The sequence below is a fragment of the Aquarana catesbeiana genome, linkage group LG12 (genome assembly GCF_042186555.1).
Source record: "Aquarana catesbeiana isolate 2022-GZ linkage group LG12, ASM4218655v1, whole genome shotgun sequence".
NCBI lineage: Eukaryota > Metazoa > Chordata > Amphibia > Anura > Ranidae > Aquarana > Aquarana catesbeiana.
The window spans coordinates 27,300,006-27,317,744 of NC_133335.1; the positions used below are offsets into that span (position 1 = coordinate 27,300,006).

Sequence of the window (17,739 nt, forward strand, 5' to 3'; positions counted from 1 at the left end):
TAAAGAACTAACCACAGTGTGCCTCCTGCTTGGTGTGGTCAGTTTTTTTAATAGGAAAGCAGAGGGACTGGCTGGAACACCAGGGATTTCACATAAAAGGAAGCAATACAGAGAACAGGACACTTTCTCATACAAGTACATGATACAGCCAGTGGCATCTCCGGCTTTCATATTTAGGGGGGGCACATGGGGGGACAGTGACAAAAGTAGGGGGGCAACTATAAAATGCAATATATATATATATATATATATCCTGCGGCCCTTTACTACGATCCCACAATGGCTCTTTCACATGTTCTGCAGTGAGCTCCCTTCCTACTGTATTGGGGGCCCCCCAGGGTGGCAGAAAACAAGAGATATATGTCACCAGCATACCAAGAAAATATAAGGGTCCAAAGCAGTGGGAGAACTATCAGGGTTGCAAGGTTGTCTTGCCACCGGGCCCTGGTGTTCTGCCACTGTGGGGTTCCCCAGCCCCCTCTTGCTGTCCTGCCCCTGCTATTGACAGCGCTGGTCTGGCATCACTTGGAATTTACAGGCTGGTTCTCCTGTCCAAAGGACGGGAGAAAGCAGTCTGCTTTTTCAGTAACTGAGAGTCCTGGTGGAGTCCTTCCTGCAATTCGCTCTTCTCCCTGCCAATGAGGATGCAGGGGAAGGAGCAGATCGGGCAGCCGTGGTTGTGTGATCGCTCGCATTATGCAGCGTCAGCGAGCAGCGGGAGTGGGGAGGAATCACCTGCAGGAGCTGACTGGGGACGCTCTCCCTCTTAGACCTTTTTTTTTTTACGAAAAGGCAACATTTTTTTTTAATTGGGGGGGCACATGGTGGGGCACAGCATAATGTTGGGGGGGTCAGGGCCCCCTCTGCCCCCCCCAGTGACGCCATTGGATACAGCAGGCACATATCAGGAATATGAAGTGCTGGGGTAACGAACACTTTAAGGCTCCATTCACACTTGTGCATCTTGTCATGCAACTTTGGACATCAAAGTCGCATGACAAGCCGTTCCCCATGTTTTCCAACGATAACCATTCATATATGTGCTACGCAGCGACTTCAAAGTAGTTCATGCACAACTTTGGTCCGACTTTCAGACCTGAATGTTATACAATGCAACAGTTGTCCATTATCACTGGTCAAAGCCAAAGTTCTATGCAAGTCACACCCGTCCAAAGTTGCGTCAAAGTTGCACTCCAAAGTCGGCGCAACTTTGGAATTGTAGAAGTGTGAATGGAGCCTTACCAAATTTTGTCATTCAATTAGGGTTTACATGTAAGGTAAAATCCACATTTGTATACTCCTTCTGCGCTCCCCATTGGGATATTTTTTTAACTGCTGTGAATATAAAGGCAATTGAGATACAATTTAGGTGTAATAAATGAATGATAGACAGCGCCTGCTCCACCTTAATAGTATACTAAATCCCAAAGTAATATGCCGTGTTTGTGACTATATCTTATTTGTGTCATATGGATGTCAATGTCCTATAGTGGCTTCTAATAAATATACCAAATACATAATACAACAGTGAAATTAACATATAAAGTGCATACATAGATGACTGTGTGAACCAGAGTTAGATGTGAATAAATCCATCTATCAATTCAAAGAATCTTTACAGTGACAATTTAAAGTACATACAGTGATAGCTGTGCAAAACAAAGTGTTTTCCTTGTGAAAAAGTGCTGTTGTGCTCCGTGTCCCATCGGTGTCAATACATCCACCTCATGGGGATTGTGAAATAATCCACACTCACCAGATATGATGGACTCCTTTACCTTATAGCAAGAGGAGTCTACTGTGCTTGTAGGTCAATGCGATAGCCTCTGGTTGCTCCGTCTGATTGATTGCCTCCGATGATGGCTCCGGGGGTCCAGGGACAAAAATGTGCAAATTGCAATATGTGGAAAAAGAAACTCCTCTGAGTAAAATCTTCAGATGGTTTATTTGAAAACAGCAGCACACATAAACTCATAAAATTATTGTTAAAACTGTCAGTGTGACAGAACTGATCACCAACAATATAGCATCAGCTCTGCTCATGTGTGGTCGCTGTTCACAACATAGCGCGCGTTCCACTCTCCAGGCTGGTAGTGACGTTTGGGAGAGTCGTCTTGGCGCGTTTCGTCATCAAAATGCGACTTTATCAAAAGCAAGAGTCTTTTTTATTAAAAAAAAGTTTTCCATGTACAAAACAAGTTCAACAAGAACACAGAAAACAATACTATGAATATGCTTGTGTTGCCCACGCAGGGGTCATGTATTTAAAGCACATGATACAAATGCAGTTTGGTGGGAGCAAAACCAAGTTAACAATGGTGTGACTGTGTAACCTTCACTGTCAGGTGCCAAAAATTGACAAAAAGAGATGGAAACTGACCCAGTTTCCCGCACTTAACACAACACAAACAGAAATCTAGCTAAACGTCTCTAGACCCTTCGTTATCTAGAAGCTATGCAGCAGTGGTGGGGTTTGCCAACCATTTGGCCCACACTTTATCATATTTGGCAGGACATCCACAGTGTGCGTAGGTATCTCTATACAATGGAAGGTTGTTGGTGATCAATTGTTTCCAGAAGAAAATGGAAGGGGGAGCCTGCTTCTTCCAATGCAAGGTGATGGCCTTTCTTGCATCGAAAAGGAGACTGACAAGGGTTTTTTTCGCTCTGGTATGAAGAAGATTGTCGACAAGGCTTAATAAAACAAAATTAAGATGGCTTGGAGGGACTGACATTGATGTAAACGTATTGATGATGGTTAGCATGTCTGACCAAAATCTTGTGATATCAGAGCATGACCAAGATGTGGGAATAGTCACCTTGGGTATAGCCAGACCTTTAACACTCTGCGGAATGGGATGGATTCATTATGTGGAGCCTAGAATGGGGAAAGTAGGTTCTATGTACTATTTTAAACTGAATTAATCTATCATGTAGAGAAACTTGTGTTTTAAACTGAAGATCCCATTTGTCATCCCAATCGTTGTCTAAATGTGGTGCATCCCACTTATTTCTCATTGATTCTAATGGAGGCAGGGCAACTGATACCAGATGGGCATAGATGTGTGTTTTGCAGTGCAATCAGTTCTAAGCACCTGTTCAAGCTCTGACTCCATTATCCTAAGAGAGGTTCGTGGAAATTGGCTATTGAAGGCGTGGGAGAGCTGCCTACAGCCAAAATTTAGTGTGAGGGGCACGTTAAAGTCTTCAGATAGACGGGCTAAGGGTCGTAGGGGACATATCTCCTCAAGACCCAATCTGCCAGGACAGTGTGGTCACCTGCTGACTTGGCAACATCCACAGGCAGCTTAACTCTGCAAAACACAGAAGTTGAATCCAATGCTATTTTTCCTAAGCCCTGTCACTGTGAAAAACTAACACTGAACATGGAAGAAGTGGGAAGCATCTAGCTACAGCAACACATCATCTTTTACCGCCCTTATACATCTTCATATTAATTCTTGTCTACGCCTGAAGAAACCTTTGGAGGATTGTCAGCACTTCACATCTCTATAGCTTTTTAACAATTGTTATTCCTCTGGTTGAGGAAAATTGACGTCTACAATCATGTCTATTGTTGTTTGGAGTCCACTCATCTATAGAGGTTGCTATTCCACACCAGATTTTAAATACTGCACATTGGTTTGACATCTATTACAGACACTTAAAGCGGTAGTAAACCCCGCTTTGTAATTTTTACCTACAGGTAAGCTTATAATAAGCGTACCTTTAGGTAAAAAGAACATCTCCTAAAACCCGCACCGTTTAGGAGATATTCCAGTGAGCAGCAGCCGGTGACGTGGCCGGCACATGCACTCTGAAGGGACGACATACTCATGCCCATTCTCAGGGCTCTGTGTCGCGGCATAACTCCCACATGCATTAGCGGGAGTGACATCATCGCGGCTAGCCATTCAAGCGGCGGCAGCCCCCGAACCCTCATGGAAGACGTGGTGAAGATGAAAGACCTGTCAGCGCGCCGCTGGTGCGTTTCATTTTAAGGTAATTCTTTCATAATGTGCTAGTATGCAATGCAGGAGATTGCCTTGCAGGAGGAAAAATTTTTTGTTTTAACATTTTACTACCATTATAATGCCCCGTACACACGGTCGGACTTTGTTTGGACATTCCGACAACAAAATCCTCGGATTTTTTCCGACGGATGTTGGCTCAAACTTGTTTTGCCTACACACGGTCGCACAAAGTTGTCGGAATTTCCGATCGCCAACAACGCGGTGACGTACACCACGTACGACGAGACTAGAAAAGGCCGGTTCAGAACCAAGCGCGGCACCCTTTGGGCTCCTTTTGCTAATCTCGTGTTAGTAAAAGTTTGGTGAGAGACGATTCGCGCTTTTTCAGACTCGTGGCTTTCAGATCGTTTTCTGCCGTTCAGTTTGTGCTTGTGGGTTTGTATCTGCTCTTCAGTGCGTGCAGTCAGTTCGTATCAGAGTTTTCTGTGTGATCTTGCCTGCTCGTTGCTGTTTTTCAGGTCGCTCTTCACAGGCCTTGCTGTTCTTCAGTGCGTTCTGTTACTTCGTTCTGAGCAGCCGACCGTTTTCTAGCCATGTTGCGTATGCGTACTCCTCGTAGAGTTCGTGCTGTGCGGGGGCTTGGTGTTGGGGTCCTGACCTTGACACAAGTCCAGTCCATGAACAGGGTGGGGAGGAGTTCATGGACCAAGAATTGGTTGCTTCAGCGTGACCAGTTCTGTCATATGCCTTTGCTCCGTGAGATCCGTGAGAATAATCCTGATGATTTCAGGAACTTTCTCAGGATGACGGACCCCATATTTCACTGTCTGTTGGCTTCGCTGACCCCCTATATCAGCAGGCAGGATACCTGCATGAGGCAAGCCATCACTCCAGAGCAGAGGTTGGTCGCTACCCTGCGGTATTTGGCCACAGGGAGAAGTCTGCAGGACTTGAAGTTCTCGACAGGCATCTCCCCCCAGGCTCTGGGGATCATATCCCAGAGACCTGTTCTGCCATCATCCAGGTCCTACAGAAGGAGTATATGAAGGTAAGATTTTTATCCTTTTATATCACATTTTATTGTATTTAATGTTTGATAATATATTGTATTTCTTCCCTCATTCCCTAATTACCATGATTGTAATATGCTGTGAATGTCCCCTTTGTTCTCATGCATGCAGGATTTTTATGTAATTATTATTTTAGGTCCTTCATACATATTTGCCCTTCAATAACCTCCCCAGCATGGTGTCTCCTGCCCTATATTCACCTCATGTAGTCACTTAACAATGTATTTTATCAGCTCCATAGTAGTGCTTTACCCCAAACACCCCCTAAAATGTTTGGAAATGTTATTTTTGATTTAAATTCAGGCAGAGTGGCAGAGGCTTTTTTTTGTGGTGTCCCCAAATTTTTAGTAACCCTCCCCCCCAACTGCTAAGTCAGCTGATCCCAATTCTCTATCCTCAATCATCTATCTGCTGACTTTGCCAAACCCATACACACTATACCCACCTCTTTACTGGTCAGATTTATGGATGAATTCCCCAAAGCATGTAGTGCAAGGGCCTGCCTGTATACTTTCCAATGGTACTGTTTAAAGTTTTTGTATCCTATTATTATCTTGATAGGTAATAGCAGAATGTCCAAATGTCCTGAAATGTGTACAATGTGTATTTATATCTTTGTATTATGACACTTCTTACCTGTCCAGTGGTCTGCCAATAGTGTAACTAAGGAGGGGCTGTTCCAAGTAATACCCTGTATTTAGGCATTCATCTCTCAATGAAGTGAAGAGGGTTACCTGTCCAAGAGTTCCCCCCCCTATAATGTTAGAAATGGCCCATGAGGGGGGGAGGGGGAATATGATAGGTGTACCTTATACTTTGTTGTTGTTAAATTCCCCTTAATAAATGCTATCTGGAGGTTGACCCATAATGTTTCTGTCTAATCTGCTTGCCAGGTTTCTGTGAAAAAATAGTAATGTTTATTGTTTTTTCCTCAACAGTTTCCTTCCACGCCACAGGAATGGCAGACTGTGGCCTCCCACTTTGCCCAGTGGTGGGACTTTCCGAACTGCGGAGGGGCAATTGATGGGAAACACGTCCACATCGTCCCACCACCCAACTCGGGGTCGTACTATTTCAACTATAAGGGGTTCAATAGTATAATGATGTTGGCGGTGGTGTCGGCTAATTACGACTTCTTGTATGTGGACGTGGGGAAGAATGGCCGGATGTCCGATGGTGGAGTGATCGCCCAGACGGAGTTCTACAGGCGTCTCCAGAATGGCAGCTTGGACTTGCCACCTCCAGAGGACAATGTTGAAGGTCTCCCATTTGTGTTCGTCGCTGATGAAGCGTTTGCGCTGGGGGACCACCTGATGCGGCCATTCCCGATGAGGACCCTCACCCCGGAACAGAGGGTTTTTAATTACCGGCTGGCCAGAGCCCGAAGAGTGGCGGAGAACACATTTGGAATCCTGGCCAGCCGGTTCCGATTATTTATGACACCCATCCATATGGCGGAGTATAAACTGAACCATATTATACTTTCCTGCTGTGTTCTCCATAATTTTCTACAAAAACATTCAGCCAACTATGCTGGCTCAGTTGGGCCTGAGGCCGGAATCCCAAATACATCCACAATGACGGCACTTGAAAGCGGCCGTCCTGGCTTGCCCTCCCTGAATACCCGTGATGTCCGGTTACGATGCCTGGAGTTCTTTGCGGGTAGGGGGGCTATCAATATGCCAGACAATATGTGACACCTTTTTCAAATAAAAAACAACCCAAAGAAATTATTGGTGGACATTTACTGCTTGTGTTTGTTTTAGCTGACCCTGACAGAAATGTGTTGAGTGCAGAAAATGTCGTGATTGCGTAACCATATAAAGAATAGTGTTGGCTGGTACTTCCTAAATGCAAAAACACATTTCACTACAAGTGCACTTGCAACTGCACTGAACCTGCACTTGTAGTGCAAAGAGGATTTGCCCTTAGGAAATAACCCCCATTTGTGCATAAAACAACAATTACATCACCCCAAAAGTGTTGTAGTGTTGAGACAATAATCCACACATTCTTGAGTAAGGCACTTTTTTATACCTGCACAATCACATGCGCATTTACCAAAGGTTTTTAAAACAAACCAACATGTTTGTTGTATAACAATGTTTGCAGTAGCATTATCAAAAATCGAAATATCCATTTCAGATAAAACAGGCCTGTGTAAAACCAACAAGAAAGCCAAAAAACTTGAACTTACAAAGTTCACATATGGTAAAGCCTGAAGGCTAGATCAGACATCAGTATTTAGGAACTGGGTTTGATCTAGCGTTCAGATGGGGGGAAATCACCCCTTGAAAAGCAAAATTTGGAAGATGCACACCAATTTACGAATGTCAACATGTGCTATCTGCCATCAGGGGGGATCAAGGGACGTGTTTTGGGGGAGCAAGCCTTTCCTCAATGCGACTTTATAATTGAGGAAGGTGTTGCACCCCCAAAACGTGTCCATTGATCTCCCGTGATGGCAGATAGCACATGTTGGCACACTGTGTGCATCCTCCAAATTTGGCTTTTCTAAACATTTTAAAAAATTTTGGAAGATTGGACCACATTAATAAAACAGGTGATTTTGTGGGGTTTAAATTCGCCCCAAAACATCAATGATGTTATTATTTTTTTTAATAACATCACTGATTTGGTTCTGGATGTTATGCAATTGGAGATTACACCCCATGATCTCCCCGATAAGTATCTGGGCACTTTCTGAAGTAAAGCGTTCAGGATCCCTCACATCACGATCACCTAAAAAGAGATAAAGAACAAAAAAAAAAGGTCTCAAAAATCTGCCACCATCCATCTCTTTTACCTGAGCATGTGGTCGCAGACACTCACCTGCTGTGGTGCCAATCTCCACCACGTCTTCTTCTTCCTCCTGCTCTTCTTCTTCGTTTGGGGGTATTTCACCTTCTTCCATAGGTGGGGGGTCTGTGGTCTCCTTGGATGAGGGCTGTCCTCCGAGTCTTTTCTCCCCTATGTAAAACAAAAATGGTATAATTAGCACACAGATATTTGATGGCCAAACTAGAAATAGGAAACATTGCTTGGAAGTGGGGTACAATTGTCTATTTTAGCAGAGTTCCAAGATGTATATTTTTTTTATTGCCCTTTGTCAAGCTGCAATACTTTACATGTTTGGTACAAGCTTCACAGATGGAGACCCCCCTATAGTATACACTGGGGCACCTGTGTGGCCCCCTAATAAAAATGGTGTTCTTGTGTCCCACACTAGTGCTCCAGTGTCCAGATGTGAAAACAGCTGCTCAGTGTCCTCTCCTTACACACAATCTAGTTGTCATTTCATTCTAGTAACAAACCCATCTACACAAACTAATCTTTGGCATCCAAGTAGGCCCAAAAAAATGTGTGAAAATGCATATGGCCTAAACAATGGTGTTCTAGAGGCCGAAATAAAAATGTTTGATACGAACGAATAATGGGCCCATGAACATTAAAGTTGCCCTTTTAAACGTTACAATTAATAAAAGCATATGGAGCAGAACGAACGTAATAAAGACAGAAAGAATATGAACACAGCACAACTACTTACTTTTTTGCAGCACTCTCCGGATCTTTCGGTACTGCTCTGGCTCTCTCAACTTCAGGTCCGACCACCGCTTCCTGAGCTGATCTTTAGACCTTCGTACCCCGAAATTCCGCTCTAGACTCCTGACCACTTTACCAATGATTTTGGCCTTTCGGATGTTGGGGTTGGAGTAAGGCCCATATTTTCCGTCATAGTCAGACTTCCTCATGATGTGTACCATCTCCAACATCTCCCCAAACGACATATTTGTGGCCTTAAAACGTCTCCTTCTGGATCGGGACGTGCCTGGATCCGGCCTTTCCTCCTCCTCCTCCTCGTTGCTACAATTAGCCCGCACCTGTTGTAACTCCGCCATGTGCTCTTCACCCACTGCGCCGAACGAAAAGGGGCGGGGAATACACTAGAAAGAACGTCAGGGGCGGGCGGAGTTACACGCATGCGCAGTGTGTATAAAGCGTAACACGCGTGCGTATTACGTACGATCTGTGAGCGGAGGAAGGAGCATTGGACGCGCCGATCGTAAGAACGAAGGTAAGAGACAAACTTGTGCCTATACTGCTTCTAGATTGAGGCCTATATTGTAACAAGATTAGGAGAGTTTGGTCTGACATTAGGCTTTGTCTTGTGTTGTGTCTTGCAGTGAACATGGATATCTTAATGAGAGATACTGACTTCATGTCACTATTCATTGATATGCTAAGGGAGCTGCCCTGTCTGTGGGAGATTACCCACCCCCATTTCAAGAACCAAGCAAAGAGGAAGGCAGCACTGGAGCAATTGTGTGAAATTGTGAAGCAGGTGATCCCCACGGCAGACATCACCTATTTAAAGATTTTCATTGGTGGCCTGAGGAGCACATATCTGAGGGAGCGCAAGAAAGTCCTGGATTCGCAGAGATCCGGAGCAGCAGGTGACATCTATGTCCCCAGGATGTTGTACTACGACAGGCTGCACTTTCTGGCAGGCCAGACTGAACCCAGGCCATCCCTCTCCAGTCTTCCTTCCACGCTTCCTTCCCCCCCGGCTGAGGCTTCTGACGCCCAACCTGGGCCTTCCAGGCCACATGTGGAGGAGCCCAGATTGAGCCAGGTATAGCATTCCTCTAAATATTGTTGGTTGTCCAATCAATGATGTTAACTAGATGTTAGTTGGGAGTACTAATTAAGGATTGTGATTGATGATGCAAAAACTAAAACCATGTCCCTTTTTCATACACAGGGAAGTCTCAGCCAGGAGGTGGCCGGGCCGAGCCGGCTGGCTGATCTGCAGGTCCCTCCACCCCCCCTGAAAACAGAAAGTGGCAGTAGGACGAGTGCCCTAGAGGAGGCGGCTATCAGATTCTTTTGGAGGGCTACAGAGGTCCTGGGAGCACCACACACCAGGCAGGAGAGCATTGCTGCATTCATAGCATATAAAATGCAGAGGATGGAGGAGGGCCAAAAAGCCTTGTGTCAGGCCCTCATATCAGAGGCTCTGGAGAAAGGTGTGAGGGGCCAAATTACACCTCACACACAGCTTTGGGATGGTCCTCCTCCTCCTCCTGCAGGTCCTCCTCCTCCTCCCTCTCCTCCAGGTCCCCCCAGTCCTCCTCCAGGTCCCCCCAGTCCTCCTCCTCCTCCTCCAGGTCCTACTCCTCCTCCTGCCACATCTCCACCTGCACAGCCACAGCCCGGAAGGAAGCGTGAAAGGAAGACCAGAGAGTGATTGCCCTGGATCCAGTCTGGTCGGCCAAAAGATGCAGCCTCTTGTGGTACCACAGCCTGGGGACACAGATGTCATCTGCTGCTATCCGGATCTCTGTGAATCCCGGACCAGACTGCCCTCCCTTACATATGGACTCCTCAGGCCACCAATTTTGATGTTGAAGAATTGATGTCTGCCGTGGGGGTCCCAGGCTTCGCTAATTTCTCCTGTTGATCCAGTGTTGCCTTCCTCTTTGTTTGGTTCTGATCCCTTAATAAAGGATTTTTGTTTTGAATTATACTCTCCTATGTGTTTTACTTCAAAAATGACAGTTGGTTTGTGAGGATTCAGGTACATTTCAAATATACAATGTGAAATGAACAAGGGACACCAACAACAAACAATCTCCTTGAGATTAAATAATAAAAGATATCAATGGTGTTGGGGTAACTTGACACACAAAACACAGACAAAAATATTCTGGAGTAAAAATAAAAATAACATTGAACAAAGATCAGCCTTGGAAAAAATCCAAACATTAAAAAAAGGCTTAAAAACAAAAAAAAAAAAACCTAAAAAATATAAAACTGTCAGATGTGACAACTAATAACAATATATTGAGGGAATCCCACTAAAAAAACACAAATAAAAGTTTGTGAGAAGTGTATGTGAATATGAGCAGCAAAACTACCTAATTCTTGTCACATTATAAAGAAGAAGAGAGTGCGCTGTATGAAACCATTTTTGACATTGCAGCGTGACGAAAGTGCTGTATCCATTGCGAACGCTAAGTTTACCAGAACGAGCTGTCCCGTGTCGGAATTTCTTCTGAGCATGCGTGGCACTTTGTGCGTCGGAACAGGCCACACACGGTCGGAATTGACGCGATCGGATTTTGTTGTCGGAAAATTTTATCTCCTGCTGTCCAACTTTGTGTGTCGGAAAATCCGATGGAAAATGTCCGATGGCGCCCCCACACGGTCGGAATTTCCGACAACACGCTCCGATCGGACATTGTCCATCGGAAAATCCGACCGTGTGTACGGGGCATAAGAGTGTTGTTCTTTCTGAAGAAGTGGGCTATGGCCCACGAAACGTGTTGAAGAAACTCATCTGTACAATTCCCTGTAATTGCCTGAGTTTAGGGCAGGGTTGCCAGCCGTCAGTAAATTTACGGACAGTTTGTAAAATATCTGTAATTTTTTTTACAACTGTCTGTAAATATCAGGGGCTATTTTGTCACGCTGTGTTGACTTTAGTGTAAACCAAGTCAATTATGGTTGTCAGAGTTTCCATATTGTGCTTATACTGTTTAAATATCGGTTGTCTTAGGTGAAGTTCAAACTGGCCAAACGCCTATGCAAATGTTACACCCAGTGCTGTTCACCAGTGGCGACCGGTGGAGTTTTTTTTTTGGGGGGGGGGGGGTGGAGCAGCATTAGCACAACTGCCCCTAACACCCCCCCTCCGCGGCACTTACACCCCCAGCAAACCCCCCCACCTGCTGTCTGCAGGTCAGTCCTTACCCTGAATGCAGGTGGTGAGAGCAGCGGTCGGGTCTTTATGGAGTGCGGAGCTGAGGCAGGCATCTTCCAGAGCGGCCGCCCCTGTCCTTAAGTGTGCCAAAGCATATCAACTGTACATAGGGCATTTAATGAGCATTAAAAAAGTTTATCAACCTCACCTATTAACACGCATTAACAATAGAGGCACGTTTGATAAGCGTCAGTATTTTCAGCAAGTGTGAACAAGCCCTTCGTTTTTAACAGGAGTTCTCTTTTTTTTTTTTTTTTTTTTACTGACAACTTAAAAAATGTGCTGTGCCAGTAAATTTTCCATGTTTTGCTGTGGGGGGTTAGCAACACTGGTTCGGGGTCATGTCATTTTGTAATCACTATATGTAGAAAATGTAGTCTGGGCAAAGTCACTTGGTTTTTAAATGTAATATTAATAGAGTTATTGGATTTTAAGGCCGGCCATACACGGTTCGAATCTCGGCCGGTTCCTGCTAAATTCGAACAAATTAATGGACAGGCTGAATGTACCAAGTTGATTGATCCAGCCTGCTGGATTCGCTTTCCTCTCCCGACGGGGGCGGTTTCCCCCGCCGGGGGGAAGACAATTGTTTGGCAGAAGAGATTCCCCTGTCAACACCGTCTGTGTTGATGGGGGAATCGTGCAAATTTCTTTCCTGCAACCCGTGGTTGCAGAAAATAAATTTGCACCGTCTATGGCCTTCTTAGTTTTGGTTAGGTATGTTTTCTTTTTTGTTTTTTTTGGTGTCGCATCCATTGAAAAAAAAATAAAAAGACAGCTCTTAAATGGACTGCAAGATAAAACTGTCTGATACACTCTAATCACCCCAAGCTAAAAGTTGAGTCAAAAAAATAAATAAATAAATAAAAAAATAAAAAAAAAAAAAAAGGGGAAAAAAAACAAAACAAAAACATAATAAACAATAAAAAAAAAAAAAAGAATTAAAAAAAAGTAGCTAAGGCATTGACAATAAGACCCCTTTCACACCGAGCCGCCTATAGCATCGGCGGTAAAACGCCAATATTTTTAGCGGTGTTTTACCATCGGATTTGCGGTGCATTTCGGCCGCTAGCGGGGCGCTTTTACCTACGCTAGCGGCCGAGAAAGGATTAAAACTGCCCGCAATGCACTGCAATAGCGGCGTTTTGCTGGCGGTATCCCAGCGCTGCCCCATTGATTTCAATGGGGAGCGGCAGTGGAGGAGCGGTAAACAGACCGCTCCAAAGAAGCTGCTGGCAGGACTTTTCCTGATGTCCTGCCAGCACACCGCTCCAGTGTGAAAGCCCGAAACAACGGAGCAGCTGTTTGAGGGCGGATTGCAGGCGCTATTCTTAACGCTATAGCGCCTGCAAAACGCCCTCGGTGTGAAAGAGGTCTAAGAGCTAGCTGTCAATCAGTTATACATTAGTTTTATTTACTTTGATTTTATTTGAGCTTCCTCCCCACTGGTTTCCATATGTGATATTAACCTTGTTAGTATCCTTAGCACTACAGATCCATTTTGGTCATATTGTTTGTGGTCAATAGTGGCTGGCTGCAAGAATATCCTCCCACAATATTGGTGGTCAGTAGTTGGCTGGAACAATAACCTCCCTTTTTCTACAGCATTGTCGTTCAGTGGCTGGCTGTAAAATAACCTCCCTCCCCCAAACTTGGTGGAGGTCAGTGGCTGACCGGAAGGTGGTTCTTATATTTCCTGGTGGTCTAGTGGGGCAATCGGTACAAAAAAAAACACCACTTACCTATCCTGCAGTCTTGTGCAGCTTTTTCTTCACATAGTTACAATGTGCGGCATAGTGCGCCGTCACTATGGTGAGAGTGCATCGAGCACCATTTGGTTCCGACACGCCTTAAAGTGTAACTAAAGTTCCGCTGCTATTCACTGGGAACAGGTAGGTTTTTTTTATTGTAGAAGAGACATGCAATGCCTCTTCTGCAATCAAATTCACCTACCTGCCTGCTCTAAGCGATTGCAGTGTAGTCTATAATGGGCGTCCCAATCCCTGAGTGCCAGAATGACAGCCTCCTGCTCCGGCCAATGAAGATGGCCAAAAACCAGCACACAGAAGAAGGTGTCGGGGGCCAGAGAGGGTTGGGCCCATTGGAGGGGAAAGATCTGCCTTCAGATCAGCCTTTAAGTCTCTTCCAGGTATCAGAAGGAGACTGCGGCAGTTCCAATGATTGAGCTGTGAGGTGTCAGAGCACAGAGGTGCCTCCGTCTGCCTCTCCCGATCATTATCTGCTTAGACACTGGATACAGGCCTCCTTCAATGGGAGGGGCTATAACCCAGGGAGCATTTCTTTAACGGGCACACCATTGCCACTCTGCATATCACACTGGGGCAGCCAGTAAATGGCAGTACCCAATGTGGACTACAATATGTGAAGTGAGTGTCAGTGGGCCTCATCCCCCTTGGGGCCCTTGTGCATTGCACCATAGGTCTGCACCTCAAAGCTCAAACACGTGTGTGTGTATTATATACACATATACACACACATACATATATATACACACACACACACACACACACACACACACACACACACGACGGTGTCAGCCGTTTTTTTTTTATTTATTTTGTTTTTTTTTTTAGGAGCCCCATTAGGAGGCTTTGGTGAAATATCAGGGGTTTAAACAGGGGGAATCTGCGCCACACAGGGTGATTAGGGTATGCATTGCACACATTACCAATACATCAATGCACACAGCCCGGCCACACAGGGCAGAAAACCTGATTTCTTTCTGCTGCAGTCAAATAATGCTTACAGATCGGGTCTCTCCCCCAGACTGACTGGACAATGAAAAAAGAAGCAACGGCCTCATGAGCTCATCTGTCACTCAGGTCCCTCCCATCAGCATGTTCCTCATCCGCACATGAGCACTGCAACATAAGTGATGGGCTGCTCGTGCTCCGTCTCCTTGTCCTCCTGGTCTGAGCTTTGCTGTACAGGGACTGAAAGTGATTTTTATTTTTTTAAATAAACAAAACGAAGTTTTACAAACATGTTATACTTACCTCTTCTGTGCAAGGGTTTTGTACAGAGTGGCTCCGATCCTCCTTTTCTGGGGTCACCTGGCTGCTCCTATTCTCGAGTGCCCACATGGAGAGCCATTTCCATGGGGGCACTCGTGCGGGAGCTCTCCCGGTCACTGGATTTGATTGACAGCAGCGGGAGCCAATGACTCCTGGTGCTATCAAAATATCCAATGAGAACCCGAAACAGCAGGCTCAGGTAAGGAAAAGGTCCTTTCCCTACCTGGGTTTTTGTTTGTTGCTTTTATGATTAAACGATTTGGCAGATGGAGATTAATCACAATCCATTTCACAAGTGGTTTTCGTTTTCAATGCTTTTAACTGCTGCAGGTAAGTGGCCTTCATTGAGGGTACATATGAGCATTAGGGGATCGCAGTGTGACTGCAAACACAGCAAAGGAAAAATATAAACAAAAACAGTCTGGAAAAGCCAATAACTGATGCAAAAAAAAAAAAAATATGTATTCATTATTTTGATTGGAAGCAATTGAAATATCCCGTACGCTTTCTATTTTTACCCTGTGATGTTACTTTTTCCTTGATATTAACAGGTTTATTTTGCTTTTTTTCTGACTGTTTTTTCTTGTCAAATTCAATGATTTCAATGGTTTGCATGAACAACATCCACTTGTCTTTTCATTCCTATGTTCCTTCTCATCATCTTGACCATTTTCCTTCTTGATTTTTTGAGGTCTCATCTCATCTCCTTTATGGTTTTCTCCCCCATGTTCTTCTCTGCTGTCACAGTTTCCTCTTTTTTGTCTGTTCAGCTCTACTTGATCATCTCTTAACAAGTCTATTGGTCCCCAGACAAACTCGCACTGCGGCTCGTAGTGTTTCCAGGCAAAGCGCACCAAACCTTGACGTTTTCTCTTGTCCTTTATGGAGAACATGAAATAGTCCAACACGCTCCTTTTTACTTTCTTTAATTGGCCTCGACACAGGGTTTCCTCCAAGAAAAACTGGACCAGAGGAGCTTGAAATTTTTCAAACCCCAGTTCCCCCAAGCACTTCAAGATTCGGGTGATTCGCAGGTTATTATGAGTGTGACTATGAATAAAGAAAGAGAAAACAAAATAAAATGCTGAAGCACAATCCAAGAGTGTCCACAGGACTTTGACCACTTGCACTCCGGAAGGTTTACACCCCACCTCCCGCCCTTGATGACCAGGTAATTTTTTGAGATACGGCACTACATTAAGAATTGAACTGACAATTGCGCGGTCGGGCAACACTGTACCCAAATAAAATGTATTTCCTTTTTTCCCCCCACAACTAGAGCTTTCTTTCGGTGGCATTTGATCACCACTGCAGTATGTTTAATTTTTTTTTTTTTTTTTTCATAGCGCCAAAAAATCATCATTGTAGGCCAATATATATTCTGCTACATGCTTTTGGTAAGTAAAAAAATAAAAAATCCCAATAAGTGTATATTTATTGAATTGCGCAAAAGTTATAGCGTCTACAAACTATGGGATAGATTTATGAAATTTTTTTTACTAGTAATGGCAGCGATCAGTGACTTATAGCGGGACTGTGGCAGACAAATCAGACACTAATGCCTCGTTTCCACTGAGCGGATCGGTTCGGGTTGGTTCGGTACGTTGCGCTATTTTGAATGTTTCCATTATGAAAGCGGCCCATACAACTGAACCGCACCATTCTGGGTCCAGCTTCAGATGTGGGGCCATAGAAAATGGTACGGTTCGGTTAGGGCGGAGCTACGATACATTCCACTGATTGGTGGACGTGTGACGCCATGCTAGGCATTTTTTCTAAACCCACGTATGGCCCCTGGCGATCCGACTTGCAGTGGAAACGCTCACCTGAATAGGCCGGACCATTCTAGGCCTTCCAAACTGTACCGACCCGAACCGATCCGCTCAGTGGAAACAAGGCATAAGTGACACTTTTTGGGGACCAGTGATCAGTGCTAAAAATATATACGGTCACTTTACTAATGACACAAGCTGGAAAGGGGTTAACATCAGGGGCAATCAAAGGTGTTTCTAAGGAGTGCTTGCACTGTAGGAAGACAGAGATCCGTGCTCCTGCTTAGCAGCAAGGATGAGCTCCGGCGTGTTCGCACAGCCCACGTGCAGAGCCCGCCAGGAAGTCGGCACTGCGCTAATCACAGGCAGTGAGACATTTCCCCATCTCTGCAGCCGCGCATCGGGACAATGTCTCACTGCTTGTGATTAGCGCAGCACCGACTTCCTGGCGGGCTCTGCACGTGGGCTGTGCGAACACGCCAGAGCTGATCTTTACTTAGCAGAAACACTACCTTCCCACGGAAAGGAAAAAGGAAAAAGGAAAAAGAAAAAAAAAAAAAAAAAGGGGAAAAGGAAAAAGGAATAAAAGGAAAAAAAAAAGGAAAAAAAGGATTGGTGTTCAAGCTGGATTTGCTTTGTAAATCACAGAACTCTATGGCAAGCAAAGCAATATGCATTTCCATTGTCTGGGTTTAAATGGTAAAACAGCCCAAGTTGTCTAAATTATTAAAGGTCAAGCCCAAAAGATTCTTTTCTCACTATGACCTAATTAGGTGCAAATCTCTTGGGTCCAATTTAAAGCTAGCAATCTACTATTGCTCATCTTGTTGTCAAACCGTAAAGAAAGCAGCTCACTTGTTCAAATTCGTATATCTTTCTTCCCAATTCCTCGCTCTGCGGACTTCTCCAGTCTCCACATCTTTTAGTTGCAGACCGTAGAATCCCAACATGAGCTTATATGCCTCAAGGAAATTCCCCGTGACTCTTCCGTCTTTCTTCATTTCCTAGGAGACAGTCATTTGTTACAATGAACAGTATAAATGAAATTGTAAAAAAAAAAAAAAAAAAAAAAAAAAAAAATCAGAAGCAGGACAAAAAGGAACTGCACCAAACTTGCCCACCCCC

General features: G+C 44.7%; 1 protein-coding gene and 1 long non-coding RNA gene across 4 annotated transcripts in view; both read right to left on the reverse strand.

The window, feature by feature from the left end:
- Positions 1-1,922: 1,922 nt before the first annotated feature.
- LOC141114037 (uncharacterized) lies at positions 1,923-9,346 on the reverse strand. Its single transcript, XR_012236855.1, has 2 exons — positions 7,877-9,346; positions 1,923-7,786 (listed from the first exon to the last, which is right to left on the reverse strand). It is a non-coding gene; the product is annotated as an uncharacterized lncRNA (long non-coding RNA).
- Positions 9,347-14,383: 5,037 nt separating this feature from the next.
- Positions 14,384-17,739, reverse strand: part of LOC141114038 (opioid growth factor receptor-like) — a 31,775-nt gene continuing 28,419 nt past the window's right edge. For all 3 annotated transcript variants that reach the window (XM_073607480.1, XM_073607479.1, XM_073607481.1), the window contains exons 8-9: positions 17,470-17,618; positions 14,384-15,892 (exon numbers count right to left, since the gene is read on the reverse strand). In XM_073607480.1, coding sequence (XP_073463581.1) covers positions 15,370-15,892; positions 17,470-17,618 — 672 coding nt within the window. In that variant the 3' untranslated portion in view covers positions 14,384-15,369. The remainder of the gene's footprint in view (positions 15,893-17,469; positions 17,619-17,739) is intronic.